The sequence below is a fragment of the Pleurodeles waltl genome, chromosome 6 (genome assembly GCF_031143425.1).
Source record: "Pleurodeles waltl isolate 20211129_DDA chromosome 6, aPleWal1.hap1.20221129, whole genome shotgun sequence".
Lineage (NCBI taxonomy): Eukaryota > Metazoa > Chordata > Amphibia > Caudata > Salamandridae > Pleurodeles > Pleurodeles waltl.
This window is the reverse complement of record NC_090445.1, coordinates 1624168698-1624185547: the sequence shown is the minus strand read 5'-3', so window position 1 is coordinate 1624185547 and position 16850 is coordinate 1624168698. Positions and strand designations below refer to the sequence as shown.

Genomic DNA, 16850 nt, shown 5'->3' with positions numbered 1-16850 from the left:
CAGCAGTGCCTGCGTGAGAGGAATGCTAGATTGCGAGTAGTGCTGGGAAGTGGGGGCAGTTATTTGTATTTGACAGATGTGCATCGCAGTGGGGAATCTGTAGTTTATGCGTCGGAGCAGCCCTAGGGCTGTAGTAATGCAACTTCTAGGTGGGTGCAGCGGATAAATATCACTTGAGTCAGATGAGCAATAAGAGTTCAGTTAAATAGGCGTAATTTCGGTTTCTTCGGGACTTCGCAGGGCTTATGAGGCGGATACTACGGATGCCTTATTCACATACTTCTGTGTAAGAGGCGTGGCCGGGTAATGGTACCTGCTCCCGCTCCTCAGATGCTGAGTCTGAACGAGGCGGAGCGGGGATGCAGCTACGGGTGATTGGCCGTTGCCGGGATACAGTGGGTTAACAGGCGTGGCTTTGGGTGTCGCTGGAAGCCGGGGCTGCTATCGGTACTGAGTAGGGATTCACTCTCCAGCAGCGCTGCCGGCGGCAGGAGCAGCTCCAGCGGGTGATCAGTGCTTACATTCAGGGTGCAACCAGACTGTGCAGTTCGAGGCTTCCTGCCCACGGCATGGGCCCTCCCCGAGCCACGCTGCTCTCTCTTCTCCTGGCCACGCTGCTGCCCGTGGCCCCGAGCTCCCCCTCTGCCCCCTCCTGTCGGCTCAAGACGGTGACTGTGTCCACACTGCCTGTGCTGCGGGAGAGCGCGCTCGGATGGGGCGGGGCGCCACCTCCTGGGGTGCCCGGGACCCCCACCGACCCGTCAGCCCCAGGGCTTCCCGGACCAGCTGATTCCCAGCTGCTGCTCTTTGTACGTAGCGAACTCCCCGGATATATCGCGGTGCAGGACGACCTGGACAACACAGAGCTTCCCTACTTCACCCTGGGTAAGCGGGTGCCTGGCTGCGGAGGGAGGGAAATATGTGTGCCCGTGGATGAGGATGGTCAGACACTGAACCTCTAGCTCCTAGAAGGGGGGCCATACACGGGTATGCCATTGAGGCGCTATTGAAGGGAGCTGACATACCCGAACAAACCCGAGCACCTTTCTTCACCCTTTGCAAGGCATGGGAGAGGGTGGGCACAGCTCCTGGGGGTAAGGAGGCAGATTCGAGCATCCTTATGTGACAAGCATGGCAAAAGCTTAGAAGTGCAGTGGCATGGGATTCCAAGTACGTGACATGATCTGACGAGGGGAACATTGCACTGCCTTAGTTTGCAGTCTGCAAGGGGTCAAGGAGCGCGATTAAAAGTGACGGGATGGACAAGCCACGGGGTTCCAGGAGAGGACAGTCGATCCACCTGCAGGCCAGGAAGAAGTCCACTTCGTGCTGGATAAGCAGTACAGGGAGAGGAGGCGGGGGCGCAGAAAGCATCAGGAGGGAATACTTTAGGTGAGGAGGCAATAGATAAGGTAGAGTCCTGAATAAATGAATAGACTGCCACAGGCGACACTAACCAAACTTAAATGATTCTGGGTAACGGGACCAAGTCAGAGCGAGCCTGCAGGGGAGGCAGTCCCGCACAGGCGCACAGAGGATTCCAACCTTTACTGGTGTAGGCTGCATGTGGGGTGGGTGGAAAGACAGAACATGACAGGGAGAAACATGGGCGGCAGAGGAGTGCTAGGGATTGGACAGACTTGGGGAAGGCCAACCAGCAGAAGAGCATGTTAGTCCGGAGAGGGCAAGGCACAACAGGGCCTGGTTAGGAGAGAAGGCAGACCAGCTCTCCTCAAACCTGGGATACCCTTGGGCTGCGTATGGAAAGCAAAGTTCATGGAAGGACAGGCACCTACCAGGGAAAGGCAGGTGAGTTAGAAGAAGGCAAGCCATATTAGCTATGTTGGGGCAGGTCAGTGGAAGGTAAGGAACTGATGTGAGGCCCAACCAACTCTACTTACATCGTGAAAGGCTGCTGCTGGGTGCAGAAAGTAAGCCTTGGAGAGACAAGTCATGGGACCTGCATTGTGGCAAAGGTGGATTATAACTGTCTGAGGTGCATAGAAGCTCATGAGTGCAGGCAGATGGGCTCCTCCAAGTAGGTGAGTGTCAGTCATAGACAGCTAAACTAGCCGTCATCCACAGTGAGTAGTCAGCAGCTCAGCAGAGACAGAACTATAGAAGAGACACGGGCAGTGGTGTGTGGATACCAGAAACATTGATGGAGAGGGATCCACATGGCTCTAGACTCACTCTATTCACTCTGAGTGGGGGCAGTGTGAGGGCAACTGGTAGTGAGATTGACAGAGTGGGGATGCTCCCTTCACCATACATTGTGGGAGAAACAGTGGTGGAAATGCCTCATATGAGGGAGCCCAGACAATTGACCAAAAGCCTAGTGCACAGAATGAAATGGACATCTAGGACCAGCACCCTGAGGGACAAGAGTTGACATAAGGCACGTAATCTCTGTAATCCTTGAGAATGGAAGTCTGGGTCATATGTGCGGTTACAGGAGAGATGGAGAGCTTCCATTCTATACATTCAATAAGGGAGGGAGGGGCAGCGTGGTAAAGTGAGTGGTAGAGGAAGCGACTACTTAGACCCTAGGCAAGAGCATCATCAATCTGGGAAATTAGGCGTTGGAAAGTGCCGTGATTTCAGTGGATGGAGTGTGGAAAGAGAGACGACTCGACACCAAAGGGACACGCAGAATTAGGAAACCTTCAGATCGAGTTGTTGAAGAAGGTCCAGATAACATATGTATTAGAAAGAGCCTGGGAGGATAAAAGTAGGGCTTGTGAAGTAGGGCTTGTGCAATGGAGCTGGCTTCAGCTTCCAATGAGAGTGCAAGAAAGGGTGAATCACTGTTGGGCCATAGCTAGAGGGACCAACACCAGACTTTTGAATTACAGAGCTTGATACTGAAAATCTTGAAACCTGTTTTTCTTTGCTGATGAAAATGTATTGATGATATTGTGTATGCGTTGTGGGGTGTGTGTGTGTGTGTATGTGTGTGGGGGGGAACAGGGTGAACACCCAAACTCTGTACAGTTCAAGTATTGTAGTACAGTTCACTACTCACGACAATGTCTGTGTTTGTTCTTTCCTTCACTAATGGTACTCATATTGGGTATGTTGTCAGAAGAGTTGGTCAGATCGTGGTGACATATTGGAGCATCATCAACTTAGGGGCATCCCAAAATGGCATCAAGCTTCTATCATTTTTGGAACACACCGTGGGTAAATTTGATGGCATTTTAGTTTCGGATAGGTGGGAGAATTGTAGTACTTAATGGGAGAGTACAGTGGTTGGGTCTCATGGTCAATGACTGGGTGTGTAGTATATCTTTTGATGGTCGTTTCCAGATATTGGGTGACTTCAAACTCAGTTATGAATTTCTTGATGCAACATCACTTAGTTTGTTGTATGGTGCACTGTGAGTTGCTTTGGTTTTTAGAGATATGCACTCAGGATTTTGATCAAAATATGGATATTAAATACCAGGGTTTAGAGCCCTTTCCTGGCTGGCAGGGCCACCCAGCCATTGGATGGCCGTGCTTGTGCACTTTGATATATTTGTAGGGTGAGTTTGGCAAGTGTTTGATGGTCTTGAAACGGGTAGTGGTTTAATCACTGCTCACGTGCTTCCCATCAGCTCGGTACCAGGGAGGCCCAGAAGGAATTATACTGTTTTGCCATCCAGCAGGATGGCCACAGGCCAGTTTTTCCTTTCACAAGTGGAGTGTCCTGGGTCTTGATTCATTGGCATCCCAATACATGTTTTTTCTATTAGAGATTCACATATGCTAGGTTTCTGATGTTAGAGATTTTTTGGTGCTGGATGTCCGGCCCTTCAGTTAAGTCTGTCATAACCGCTGAGAGCTCTCTGAGATCCTCGCTGAAAATATGGCACTATTTCTGCACAGTTCAGGTTTTACTTCCTGGCTCATGGGTGAACGGTGGTATTAATGAGGTCCCAGCCCTTGCGCACTGACAAGACCTGTCTGACACTGGGCACAACTCAACTCTAGATACACTGATCCCAAACCAGGTCCCTCTTGCTTTCAGATGTGTGTGCAGGCTTCCGCCTGGTCCTTGGTATTGATTTGATCTTCCATTTTATGTTAGGCCCTTTTTTTTCTTTTTGCGAGGTTTGATGTTTGTCTTTTGATAATCTACATTGGTAGAAGCAAGATTTCAAAGTCACCGAGCGGTCGAACCTAGGCGCGGTGTTTGCTGTACAAGAGGAGTCCCCTGAGGAGGAGATCTGTACCGGGGCAGGTTGCAGTTCCCCATCCGATGGCCTCCGCGTAGTTTTCTTGTCCTGGGTCGTGCCTGGGTTTGAGAGGCCACGTGGTTAAATCCCCCCACCCCCCGACTATGCCACATCTAGGCATTCTCGGGTTGCCCATCTGCACTATAGTGCTCGAGCGAAGCTTTCAAGAAATGTCTCTGATGCACCGACTTTCAAAAGGAGGCTTCAAAAAACACTGCGTCTAGACTGCCCAGTGGGAACCTTGTAGATAATTAGCTCGGCTGGAAGTCACATAAAGTTGGAGATGCTGTAAAATTATCCCCTTTTACACCCACGTCGTCAAAATAATTCATTATTGAATTATTCTAAGAAAAATATTGTTCTGTCCTTACCTTATGAGTACTCCGCATTTGCACATGTGAGGCAGCGCCAAGAAGCCTCGAGGCACTCAAGTGCTTCATAAAAAAAACCCGTTAAAATACGTGTTTTTAAGCTGTTTCTTGAGAGAGGCACTGCCAGTTGTTTGGTGTAGAGAACAAGGAAGGGGATATTATTTCCTCTAGAATGGCCGTGAGTGAAAACGAGAGCGTGCACGTGGTGCAAAGGTGTGCACGTGGTGCGAAACTGACCCATACATGTTGGGAAGTCACAATAGTTGCGATTTCTATGTTTCGCCCTGTAAATATAACAGGTCGTGTAGATTCGTAAAGCATTTATTACCCCATTGTGGCATCCAGGTGCTGAATAACGGATCTGTATTTCACTCAAATGATTCCCTCTCTATCGATACTGGAGGGTTGGAAGTTTCTCTGGACTCGCAGCGACTTGAATCTGTGACCATGATGTCAAACGGATTATTGGAGTGGACCTGTTTATTGTGCTGCGACACTGCATATTGCCCATCAAGTACACGTGCGCCTAATAAATGCCAGGTTAGCGTACATGGAACACTGTCAGTTGGTGACGTATTTCAATATTTATATGTATTTTAACGTCTGGAATTGTTTGGCGCTATATAGCTAATGAACACAAAGAGAGGGCAGAACCGCCGTTAGTGTGAAGGTGAGAGGGCACCCTCACCATGGGTACGCAGAGACAGGGCACCCCGAGCTCTGGGGTACAATAGCTGTGCACCGGAGACGGCAGACCGATCATGGATGTGAAATGGGGGATGCATGGCCTTGACTTACAAGAGAGTGGGCGTCCTGACTCTGTGTGTGCAGGGGAGAGGCCAGGTGCGCGTGGGAGACGTGGGGGTGGGCGGGAGACGGAGTTCAAGGTACATGCGTGTGCAGGAGAGAGCTAAGACTGAGAGACAGGCGCACGGGTAATTGACGTGCTGCACAATGGAGTGAAGAAGAGAGGGGTGTCGGTGAATGAATGTGTTTGTACAGGAAAAAAATACTAGAAGAGTGAAGGAGAGAGGACGGCTTGGCCATGTGCAGACAAGAGACAGGAGCACGGATAAGAGAAGGCAGCACATGGAGGTTCAGAGGAGAGAAGAGAGTGCCCGGTAGTGCTTAATTTGTAAATAAAAAGGTGCCGGTGCCCAAAGCATTCCTCTTAAACACGCGGCTGCAGCAATTAAATGTTTGAAAACGGAATACTGAGGCGGCGTAAGCCTGAAGCCACCTCGGGCCTCTTCAATTCATGTAAAGCCACTCGCTGCCCCTTCAGCTCACTCTTGCAGCTTTCTACTTTCTCCCTTTATGACGCTTTTCGTTTTTCCGTTCCTCCGTCTGTCCAATATGTGTCTTTTGCTCGCAGCAAATGCTTGAGGCAGAAGAATAAGCCCCGGCCCTCAAAAATAAGTGCCGGTGCTCAGCCCCTGAAACAACAAGCACAAAGTAAGCATCCGTAGACAAGAGACAGTCTGAAGACAGAGAGTGCGACTAGAGCATCAGTTGAGAAGAGACAGGCTGGAGACAGGCGTACCTGTAAGTGAAGACTACACATGGTTTAAAAGGGAGCAGGCAGGTTGCACACAGTTTTTATGGGGAGAGGGGGTGCAGGGTAGGCATTGGTGTGAAAAAGAGAGGGTAGAATGAGCATGGATAGACAACCGTGCGTGTGACAGGGCAACTGATCATGAGTGCGCAGGACAAAGTAGGCTGTCCCTGGGTGTACAGAGAAGTGTGGGCAGGCTGAACTCAGGTGTGTGTGAGAGAGGAGCCTGCCCATCGATGTAAACGGAAGACTGGAAATGATTAAGATCTAAATGGTGTGACAGGCAATATATCTCTTGTCTGGTAGGGGGGAAAGGCTGGGGTGGCCATATTGATAGCCACACACATTCCAGGAAAGGTTACATAGGTTCAGGCTGACATCCCGGGGGGGCTGCTATCACTCAGCATCACCATACAATCTCACACATTTACCATAGCTAATACATACGCACCTAATAACCACCAATAGGCCTTCCTATTAATGGCCCTCGATAAAGTGATGGCCACAACGGATAAGGCTGTACTAATTGGTGGAGACTTCAACCTGGTGCCTGACACAAATTTGGATAGATCGATGCAGTGGGTGGGACAGACTGGACCACTCTCAAAGCAGAGCTTGGAGACGTTAGCAGAGTAGGGGTTAACAGATGTCTGGCGGCACTACCACCCTACAGAGAGGAACTATACTTTCTATTCTGCAGCTCGACAAACATATTCACGCATTGACCTCTACCTCGCTACACCGCAGATTTGGCAACTTGTCACACAAGTAGACATAGGTACAGCGGCACTATTTGACCATGCCCCACTAAATGTATATCCTCTCCTAGTCCAGCCTATCATCTACACAATTGGCGTCTGAACACCTGACTCCTCACAAGCGAAACACACGTCTCCAAATTAAAAGGTCCCATTACTGACTATCTAGAGCATAATGACTCCCCTGACATGTCCATAGCAGTGCTCTGGGATGCACTAAAATCAGTTCTTCAGGCTGGAATATTGCAATAGAAGCCGTAGGGACAAAAGGGCAACACTTGAATGACAAGTAAATATCTAGAAATGAAATATAAACGATCTGGATCCCATAAAATACATAGACACATGACTACTGCACACAAACAACTATGGGACCTAGATATGGACAAGGCAACAAATGCTCTGATTCACATTAAACAAAATTACTATGTTGGGAGTAACAAGGCAGACCATCTGCTAGTACATCAACTACGGGCGCACACAGTGCAACAAAGAGTAGAGGCATTAATGAGCCAGCTAGGGGAACACATAGATCACGACGAACAAATAGTACAGGCTTTTGAGCAATTCTATGCTCAACTCTACACTGCTGACCCTTTGTTGGAGGAGGACTGCACGTCTTACCTGAAACAAGTGCCCCTAGAAAGCTTATCCAACATGGCTATTCGACAGTTGGACCAAGCCATAACACTACTGTAGATGAGGAGCTTTCAGCGATCTCTCACCTCAAAACTGCTATGGCCCCTGGAAGGGTTGGCTATCCCTCCCAGTTCTATAAACTATTTGCTAGCCGATTGGCCCCAATACTTGCACGCTTATATATCTCTTTCAGCAACACAGGCTCACTTACCAATACCATGAAACTTTCCAAGATTACGGTCCTACCTAAACCGGGCAAGTTCCCCATGCACTGCTCATCATACAGGCCAATTTCACTAATCAACGTTGATGCTAAAATCCTTACATCCATCCTAGCACATTGATTGGCCCCTCATATGCGAGGTTTAGTGGATCCAGACCAAACAGGGTTTATTCCTGAATGCAACTGCAGTGACAGCATGAGATGTATTTGTCATCCAATAGATAAAACACAGCGCTCATGCACACCAACCCTACTGCTATCTATAAGATGCGGAGAAAGCATTTGATAGGGTACATTGGCCCTACTTGTTTGCAGTGTTGCAGAGGGTGGGCCTGGGTGAGAGATTTCTTTCCTGGATCAAGTGTAGCTACAATGGTCCTAAGGCAATAGTGGGAGTCAACGGGCTAATGTCAGAGGCACCCGGCAGGGCTGCCCACTGTCCCCATTGCTCTTTACATTATATATGGAACCCATGGCAAAATGGATTCGGCGACACCCTCTGATAGTGAATATCCCAATGGGGGGACGGTAACAAAATTAGCACTATACGCAGACGACGTCCTAGTAGCACTGACAAACCCCCCTTAGTCCTTGCCTACACTAATGGAAGAACTGGAGGCCTTTGGACATGCCGCTGGGTTTGAGGTTACCCTACAAAATCACAAATCCTAAATGTAACACTTACCACAGTGATGCAAAATGATCTACAGAAACAATATCTGTTCATTTGGGCCACAGGGGGTGTGGGATACTTGGGGCTGCGCATTCACTCCACCATGGATCAAACCGCGGTCTCTAACTACGGCACCATACTAGCAAAAACGCGCACTGATTTACAAAATTAGAAGACTCACATACTTTCATGATAGGGCCGCACTGCGGCAATAAAAATGACCTACTACCTAGAATCTTATATGTAATACAAACATTGCCTTTGGCCCCTCCCCACAAAATACAAAGGCACAATAAAGAGTTTATATGGGAAGGGAAAAAAACACATATAGCGAAAACATAGACTTACCTACCAGTGGGGATGGGGGGCCTGGTGATCCCACACCTAACCCACTACTATCAAGCAGCCCAACTTCATTATCTCGTGGGTGGATTAGATCCCATAGGGAAAACCATTGGTGCTTTATCGATCAAGCAATTGCTGGTATACCTATATGGAAGATACTCTGGCTCCCTAAATCCCATAGGCCTCTGGGAGTTTATCTCTCCCCTGTCTTGAGAGCCACCATGGGAGTGTGGGACAGAACGCAGATGAGTAAAGGATTCTCCACCCACGTTTCCCTACTGGCTCCAATTATACATAATCCAGACTTCCCCCTGTATACCAGGGATATCTGCAGTGGCAATAGGCAAACTGTAAGAGAATCGGGGACCTTTTTGACCAATCAGGCCTGCTGACCTTCGCCCCCCTCTGCATCAACAATATGGTTTGTCAGAAACGCCTGATGGCAGTACCTTGAGGTGAGTCACTGGGTCACACAGCCCTCTGTCAAAACCTCATGCGAGCCGCCTCCTGCTCCCATTTGAGAAATGGCTTCTAACCAGTTCCGATAAACGCATTTTCTCCGACATATACACCTTCCTCAACAACACACCGCCTTCCTTAAAATCATCAGCACAATGCAGATGGGAGAGGGAATGCGAGCGTTCCTTCATAACTCAGGAGTGGTCAGATATTATTAAACGAGCTTCCTTGTCAGCTCGAAGTGTTGCGTGACATGAAACCTTATTAAAAATTGTAGACTATTGGTACTACACGCCAGCAATAGTGTCTAAATGGAAGAGGGATGGGATGGCCTGCTGTTGGTGGGGATGCATACAAGAGGAGACATTGCTTCACCTCCTATGGAAATGTCCTAAACTACATCGTTTTTGGACTGAGGCCTTGGATGCCCTTGACACAATATACAAGATACAGATACCTAGGTTCCCGAGCTACATTCTATTGGGCCTAGCAGATGTCTTACATTATCCACTGAAAACAATACAGGGACGAGCTATTACACTTGCCCTATGTGCAGCTAAGCAGGTGTTATTAACACGATGGGGGCACAGATAAAGTGCCCACACAATTGGACTGGCTACACCGATTATGGGACCTCTTGAGCATGGAAACGTTAACAGCTACAGCTGAACAAAAACTTCCCCAATTTGATAAAACATGGGGACCCTGTCTGTCATACCTCTCACAAGAAATCGTATAACTCACGTGACCATCTTCTTACGGGTGCTACACCTCACACCTATAAATCCGACTTCACCTTACCACTGCCTACATCAGAAGATGACCCTGATTATATATCTACTATGACATGAGCAATGACCACTAGGACTTAGATAATAACTCTACTGCATGGACTATTTATCTTTTACCTTTCTCTCTCTTTCCTATGTTCGTATTCTTTCTCTCTCTTGTTCCTCACCAGCCAGTGGATGTAGGAGAGTGTTTTGTATTGTTCTATAATCTACATAACTTAAATTAAAAAGTAGTTCAACCTTAAAAATCCATACTTCCCTTCACATTTTTAACCCTCTGGTTTCATGGCCGCACTAACATCTCAATGTCCATTTACTTTAGCTTGCTCTTCAGGCAAGGCGTTAAATTCAACAGCTCCTACTCCAAATAAATAGTGTTCAAGAGTGCCTCAATTTTTGTCTTGAATCAAAATTTGAGCGCTCTAGCTGTTCATTACAACTCTTTGGTGACACTGTAATTGGTTACTAGAGAGACTAACAGATTGCTGCTGGTGTTAGGAATAAATGTTCCACTGGCATGTCAGAATGTTTTACTGAAACTGATGAGGAAGGTATTTGAAAAGTGATAGAAAATAAAACGTAATTTTAGCTTTCTAGAGGCCAAACCATTATTTCTATGACAAAAGGAAATTCCTCAGTTACTGCAGTATCATCTGTAGGAATGTCCTTTCAGTTTTACAGCTTTGATTCAATCATGATGGGTTCAAATGAGCCACATTTTTGTCATTTGTCTAGCTGTTTGTTAGAATTCTTTTGTGAAGCTGCAGTTGATCATGAGGATGTTAACGGATAGATAGCTGCTGGTGCGTGTGTAGATGGCCCTTATGGTATTTTCTTGAAACGTTTTTCTCTTTCCTCTCAGTTTCTTTCTTACTCTTTACGTGTAGCCTTAGGACTCTGGGCACTTTCCCACTGCACTGCAGTAGGAAAGTGCACGCACTCTTCCTACACATGCCAGGAAGGAGCGCTCATCTGTGTGGTTGTGATGCTGTACTCAGGAGTGCCCTGTAAAAAGGTACACCACATACCCTGGGCGGGTACGGTCCTGGCTACTAGTGGGATGCTGCTCTGAGTGCGTCCCCAACTAGAAGGGCCTGTCAGTCAAGTCTGACAATGCAGGCCTGTGGGGTTGCATGTGCTCAGAGTGGCTTCTCCCATGCTGTGGCCAAACCTCAGCAGACTTTATGCTTCCCTTAGCGTACCCCCTGGAGAACAGAGCAGGTGGTTGGATTGAGGCAGGGCAGGTACATACACCAAGATGTGCCATGCCCTGGTGGGGAAAAGCCCCCATGTGGGTTATCCCTATCTAGGGGGTCGGCCTTTCCCATAGGGTTGGCTTATTCTCTGGTAGTGGCCTTAGGGCCCTGGGCACCATTCCCCTGTGTGTACAGGGTGGGAGTACACACACCCTCCTTCGACCATTTAGGACGCTAACCAGCGTGTACTAGACCTGCCACTGCAGGTTAGTGTGTGTGCAATTGCGCCCTGATGCCTTAGGATGTACTGAGCCAGTCTCAGCAGGCCAGTGTGTGTGCACTTACACAATGGTGGTTTAATAAACACTGATCCTGACCCAGTAGGCCAGTGTGTGCGCACTTGCACAGCATTGGTTAATGAGGTACTGAGCCTGCCATTGTTTCCCAGTTGTGCACACTTGCACAGTGGAGTTTTCATATATACTGAGCCTGGCACAGCTTGCCAATATGTGTACACTTGCACAATGGTGCTTTCATATATACTGAGCCAGGCACAACTACTAGTGTGTGCACACTTGCACACTGGTGTTTTCATAAATATACTGAGCCTGTCACAGCAGGCCTGTATGGGCGCACATGCACCTTTTTTTGGTGATCATAAACTTGTGTCCAGCCTGCCCCTGCAGGCTTGTGCATGCACCAGGACGCATGTGCTCAAGGAGTGCAGAATACCCATGTGTGTTCTCAGTGCCCATGAGAGCTGCTCTGACCATAGGTTAACATGGGGAAAATGTAAAATTAATCCTCATTGCAATAGTGGATTGTAGTGGAGCCGCCTCATGATGTTTACTATCATTAGATTCACAATGACAATCCCCTTCTCATAGTAAAGGTTGTTTTGTCAATAATACCCTACAAATGCCACTTCTAGAAAGTGGGAATTTCTATGTTCGAAAAACTCTTTTTTCTGTTCCTTTTGATTCAGCTTCATTCCATTGGAGGTGGGAAAAAAGCACATTTGTGCATTTGCCAGCGAGAGCAACTTGGGCGATTGGAACAACAGACCTCTGCTGTTTGAGGGCCTGGCTGGATCAACTGGAGGGAGAGATTTTGACACGTGGGCTCTTGGAGGAATATTATTGCCCCACTAACAATAAATATCTGCATTCCGTGGCCCCATGGCAGACAGGTCTGAAATTTAGGGGAGACATCTGTGGTTCAAAGGAGAACCCTATGAACCACCCCCTCACTTCAAATGCACACTTCAGTATAACTATGAGTACCAGACTTGAGCAACTTAGAGATGCACTAGCAGGAACATGGGACTGGTATCACTTGTGCACAGGATTATTTACTGTACTTGGAATGGATCTGCTCAACCTCTCTGCATCATGTCTAGCCTGGGCAGACTGCCTGCTGCTGTGTGGCACTCTAAAGTGTGCTTTTCAAGGGCTTGTTGGCTTGCCTCCTGTTCTTTCTGGCTGTCTCAGGGACATCAAAGACCTCCTGCGAGGGACCTACACCATCTACGAGAGTCATCTGGAGAGCGGTGCCCTCCTCCACGCCTTCATCATGGACTCCACCTGCTAACAGCAGTGAGAGCGTAGGACAAGTATTGCATCTAGAGACCAAAATCCCCTGGTGCAGAGCCTTCAAAGTACTGCCTCCACTTAAGAAGTGTGGCCCTTCATTGTGGGGCCATGCACGCATAAGCATCTTGTTTGTTATGAGCAGATTCACCAGTCGCAGGATACTGCGTGGCCCGCTTTTGTTGAGCGTGTTGCATTTCTCTTGTACGACACCCGACTGCCTATTTACTGCATGCGGTTTCTGATACATAGGTTGTGACCCTCAGATGTGAGGGTGAATCCCGAGCAGTGCAGCATTCTACCTCATGTGGCACTGCTGAAATTGCACCTTTGTGTGTGACCGGATTGTCTGGTGTGACTCAAGTCGTTGCACACCAGACATTGTGCCTCATTTCAGGGAGGTACGGGATTGGAGTTTTTCATATGTGACAGGATTATCCGGTGCGAATAAAGTCATTGTGCACCAGACATTGTTGCGTATTCCAGGGAGGTATAGCATTTGAGTTCTTCGTGTGACAGGATTTTCTGGTGCAACTCAAATCATCGCACACCAGGCCTTGTGCCTCATTCCAGGGAGATATGGCATTGGAGTTCTTTGTGTAATTGTCCGGAATTGTCTGGTGTGACTCATATCATGGCACACCAGACTGGTGCCTCATTCTGGGGGGTTACAGCATTGGAAACCCTTTCATGTGTGATTTAATTTTCTGAGCTGACTCAAGTCATCATGCCCCAGACATTGTGCCTCATCCCAGGGAGCTATGGCATTGAGCACTTTTCGTGTGGGATCAAAATCAACTGGTGTGACTCAAGTCATTGTGCACCAGACCTTTTGCCTCCTTCCCAGGAGGTGTGGATCTGGTCCCTCTTCGTACGCAACCAGAATTGTCAGGCAGCTCAAGTCATCATGCCCCAGACATTGTGTCTCCTTCGCAGGCAGTGCGTAGTTGGTAACTATTTGGTTATTGGAGTGCCTGGCTGGGCCGGGTGCTGCTGTGATGTGTGTGTGGCCGCAGGTACCCTCCCTCATGCTCTGCAGACCTCTGAGTGAACCTCCCGAGTGGTGCCCAAGCCTCCATGTGTTAACTGTTGCCTGATCAGCCGTTATCTCTTTCTTTCCCCCCACCTTGTTCCCAGGAAGCTGAAAAGTGTGACTTCAGCCGCCAGCTGCCTAGCATCCAGGAAAAGGTTGCTATCATCTCTAGTTCATGGTGGGGCGGAGTGCGGGTACTGGTTGGCTCGTGGAGGGTGGTTTGGGGCCCTGGGTGTCTGCAAACACAGTGACATTAACCAGCCAGATATCAGTGAACCACATTAGGGTCCTAGAAGTGAGTGTGTGCGAGTGTGTGTGTACAAGCTGCCTGAAATCCGTAGCTCCCCAGAGCAGTGCTGAGTGATTGTAAGGGAGTGAGTGCGAGTGATTGATGAAACAACATAGTGGTGTTGCCATACACATTATGCCTTGCTGGAGGCCTTGAGTTTTACCTGGGCGGACCATGCCATGGAGCTAATTAAAGTGGTGCAAGTCTTTGTATGTACGTATTGATGCTAGCGTTGTAAACCAAGGGGCACCCTGCAATAGTGTGCTCTTGAATTGGGATAATCACTAGGGTGGGTCTCATACTGACAACACATGAGGGTGCTGGGAGGGAGATTGTGTACATACTGTTTATGGTGTTTAACACAGTTGAACCTAGTGCTGCGAGTAATATTTCTAAAGGTGATTTATTCCCAGATTTACATGATAATCATGTTGTGTTGATGTGTGTGTGTTGAATAAAAATTTTATTTCCCTACAACTCGTATGAAGTCTCTTTTGTGACGCTCAGTGTACTTTTTGTGTGGAAGTGCTGGGCCATTGCTTAACACAATGCACCTGTGACAAGCCTGCCTGCTCTGTGCCAAGCTACCCAAGGGTGAGCGCAGGTTATGCAGTGAATGTAATTTCCTGTTAGCATGACTGCTCAGTGCCAAATTATCCAAGGGTGAGCGCAGGTTATACACTGAGTGTAAACACCCACACCTGACAGGAGGGGGCAGTTCTGTCTGGCTAGGGCTTGCCGCAGTAAAACAGAAAGTGCTGCCTCCAACAGTGTGGCAAGTGTTTGTTTCAGTCTGCATGCCAGAATGTATTGGTGACATGGATGAGGAAGATATTTAAGAACTCTGAGAAAGTTTGTTCTCATTTTAGCTTTGTAGAGCACTGACCATAATTTCTATGACAAAATGATCCTCCTCATTTTGCTAATTTCCAGAAGCAATGATTTAAGTGTTACAGCTTAAAGTCCGCCAAGGTGACTTTCATGTGTGCCATACTTGTGTCTTACATACCAAATGTTAGTGCTCTAGTGGTTAATCCACTCTGTAGAAAGCTGCAGTAGGAAACAAAAATCAACCGACAGGCTGTTGCTACTTTTGGAAGTACTTTTCACTCAGAACATCACACTTTGTTCTCACATGGCTGAGGAAGATAGTGTGAACTTATAAAAATGTGATCTCATTTTAGCTTTTGGAGCACACACCATTTAGCCTTTATGAAAACATAGAAAAAATTTTTTTTTGTTACAAACATGGTTTGTGAAATCCCAGCAGAGGGTCACCAGTTATCAAAGGGTAAAATCACTTGAGAACTCACCAGAATCACTAAATTATCACCAATAACGTATTTGTGTTGTGAATAAATTCTGGTATCACCTTATGAATGTACTCCTTTTTGTGATCTTCAAAACCTGGAATTCACACTAATGCATTTCAATGGGGCCCTTGGACCTGAGTCCTTTAATGGGTGTTCATGTTGTGGCAAGCCAATCAGGATGACCTACGGAATGCATGAATGAATCCCAGCCACTGGTAATGGGAAACACCCGGAACAACGACTTCGAAACCACGGAGTTGTGAAAAACGAAAGCGGAACAACGCTTTCGTTTTCCATGACTTCCTGGTTTTGGTACCTTAACCACGCATGTCTGAACCACGTACATGCATGGTTAAGGTACAGAAGAAGGAAGTCTGAGTGGATGCGGTGAAGGAGGAGGTAAGTTGGGCTGGGACTGGGGCTGTTTTTTGGTGGGGCTGGAGTAGGGTGGGGGGCTTGGGGTGATTAGGGTTTAGTGGGTGGGAGGGCAGGGTTTAGGTCTAAGGGGTGGGTTGGGGGGTTAGGGTGTTTAGGTTTTATGGGCGGGGTGGGGACTCAGTATTTTTAGTTTTTGGGGTGGGGTGGGGGGCTGGAGGTGATTAGGCTTTGGGGGGTCAGTGTTTAGGTTTAAGGGGTGGGTTGGGGTGTTTAGGTTTAAGCGGTGGGGTGGAGACTCGGAGTATTTTTAGTTTTTGGGGTGGGGTGGGGGAATGGGGGTAATTAGGGTTTCGGGGAGAGGGGGGTCAGGGTTTAGGTTTAAGTTGGGGGTTGGGGTGTTTAGGTTTTAGGAGCGGGTGGGGACTGGGTATTTTTAGTTTTGGGGAGGGGTGGGGGGCTGGGGTGATTAGGATTTAGGGGGAGGGGGGACAGGGTTTAGGTTTAAGGGGTGGGGTGGGGGATTGGAGTGTTTAGGTTTTAGGGGAGGGGGGTTAGGGTTGTGGTAATTTTGGGGGTGGGGGTTGGGGTAGTTGTGGGGAGAGGCGGTCACTGTAATTTTTGGGGGTGGGGAGCTAGGGGGGAGGCATGCTGGAACCGTGCATGCTGATCAGTAATGCCTTCACCAGGAATGCGTTTACAACGGAAAATCGTTGTAAATGAATTCATGGTAAAGGCATTAGTGATAAGAACAAGGTCGTTGTTCTGACCTCGTTGTTGAGCCATCGGTGCTTGAAGCACTCGTGGTTCCAACATATAACCACTGGTAATAACTTGAGCCATGTCCCAGGCCATCATTTGTTTTGCAAACGATGCCACCTCAGTTTGGACCCACTTACATGCAAATCAGTCGCAACCCTGCTCTAGTGGAAAGAATTCAGCCTGAACTGCAGGGTCAAGTCCTACCAGAACCTGAACAAAAGCAAGACAGGATTAATTTCACCCCTATTAGGGCTCATAT

General features: G+C 48.0%; 1 protein-coding gene across 1 annotated transcript in view; it reads left to right on the top strand.

Annotated features, from left to right (window-relative positions):
• The first annotated feature begins 458 nt into the window (after positions 1 to 458).
• ASTN2 (astrotactin 2) overlaps positions 459 to 16850 on the top strand; it is a 2164803-nt gene continuing 2148411 nt past the window's right edge. The window contains exon 1 of the mRNA XM_069241522.1: positions 459 to 885. Within this exon, the coding sequence (XP_069097623.1) occupies positions 570 to 885 (316 nt within the window). The 5' untranslated portion in view covers positions 459 to 569. The remainder of the gene's footprint in view (positions 886 to 16850) is intronic.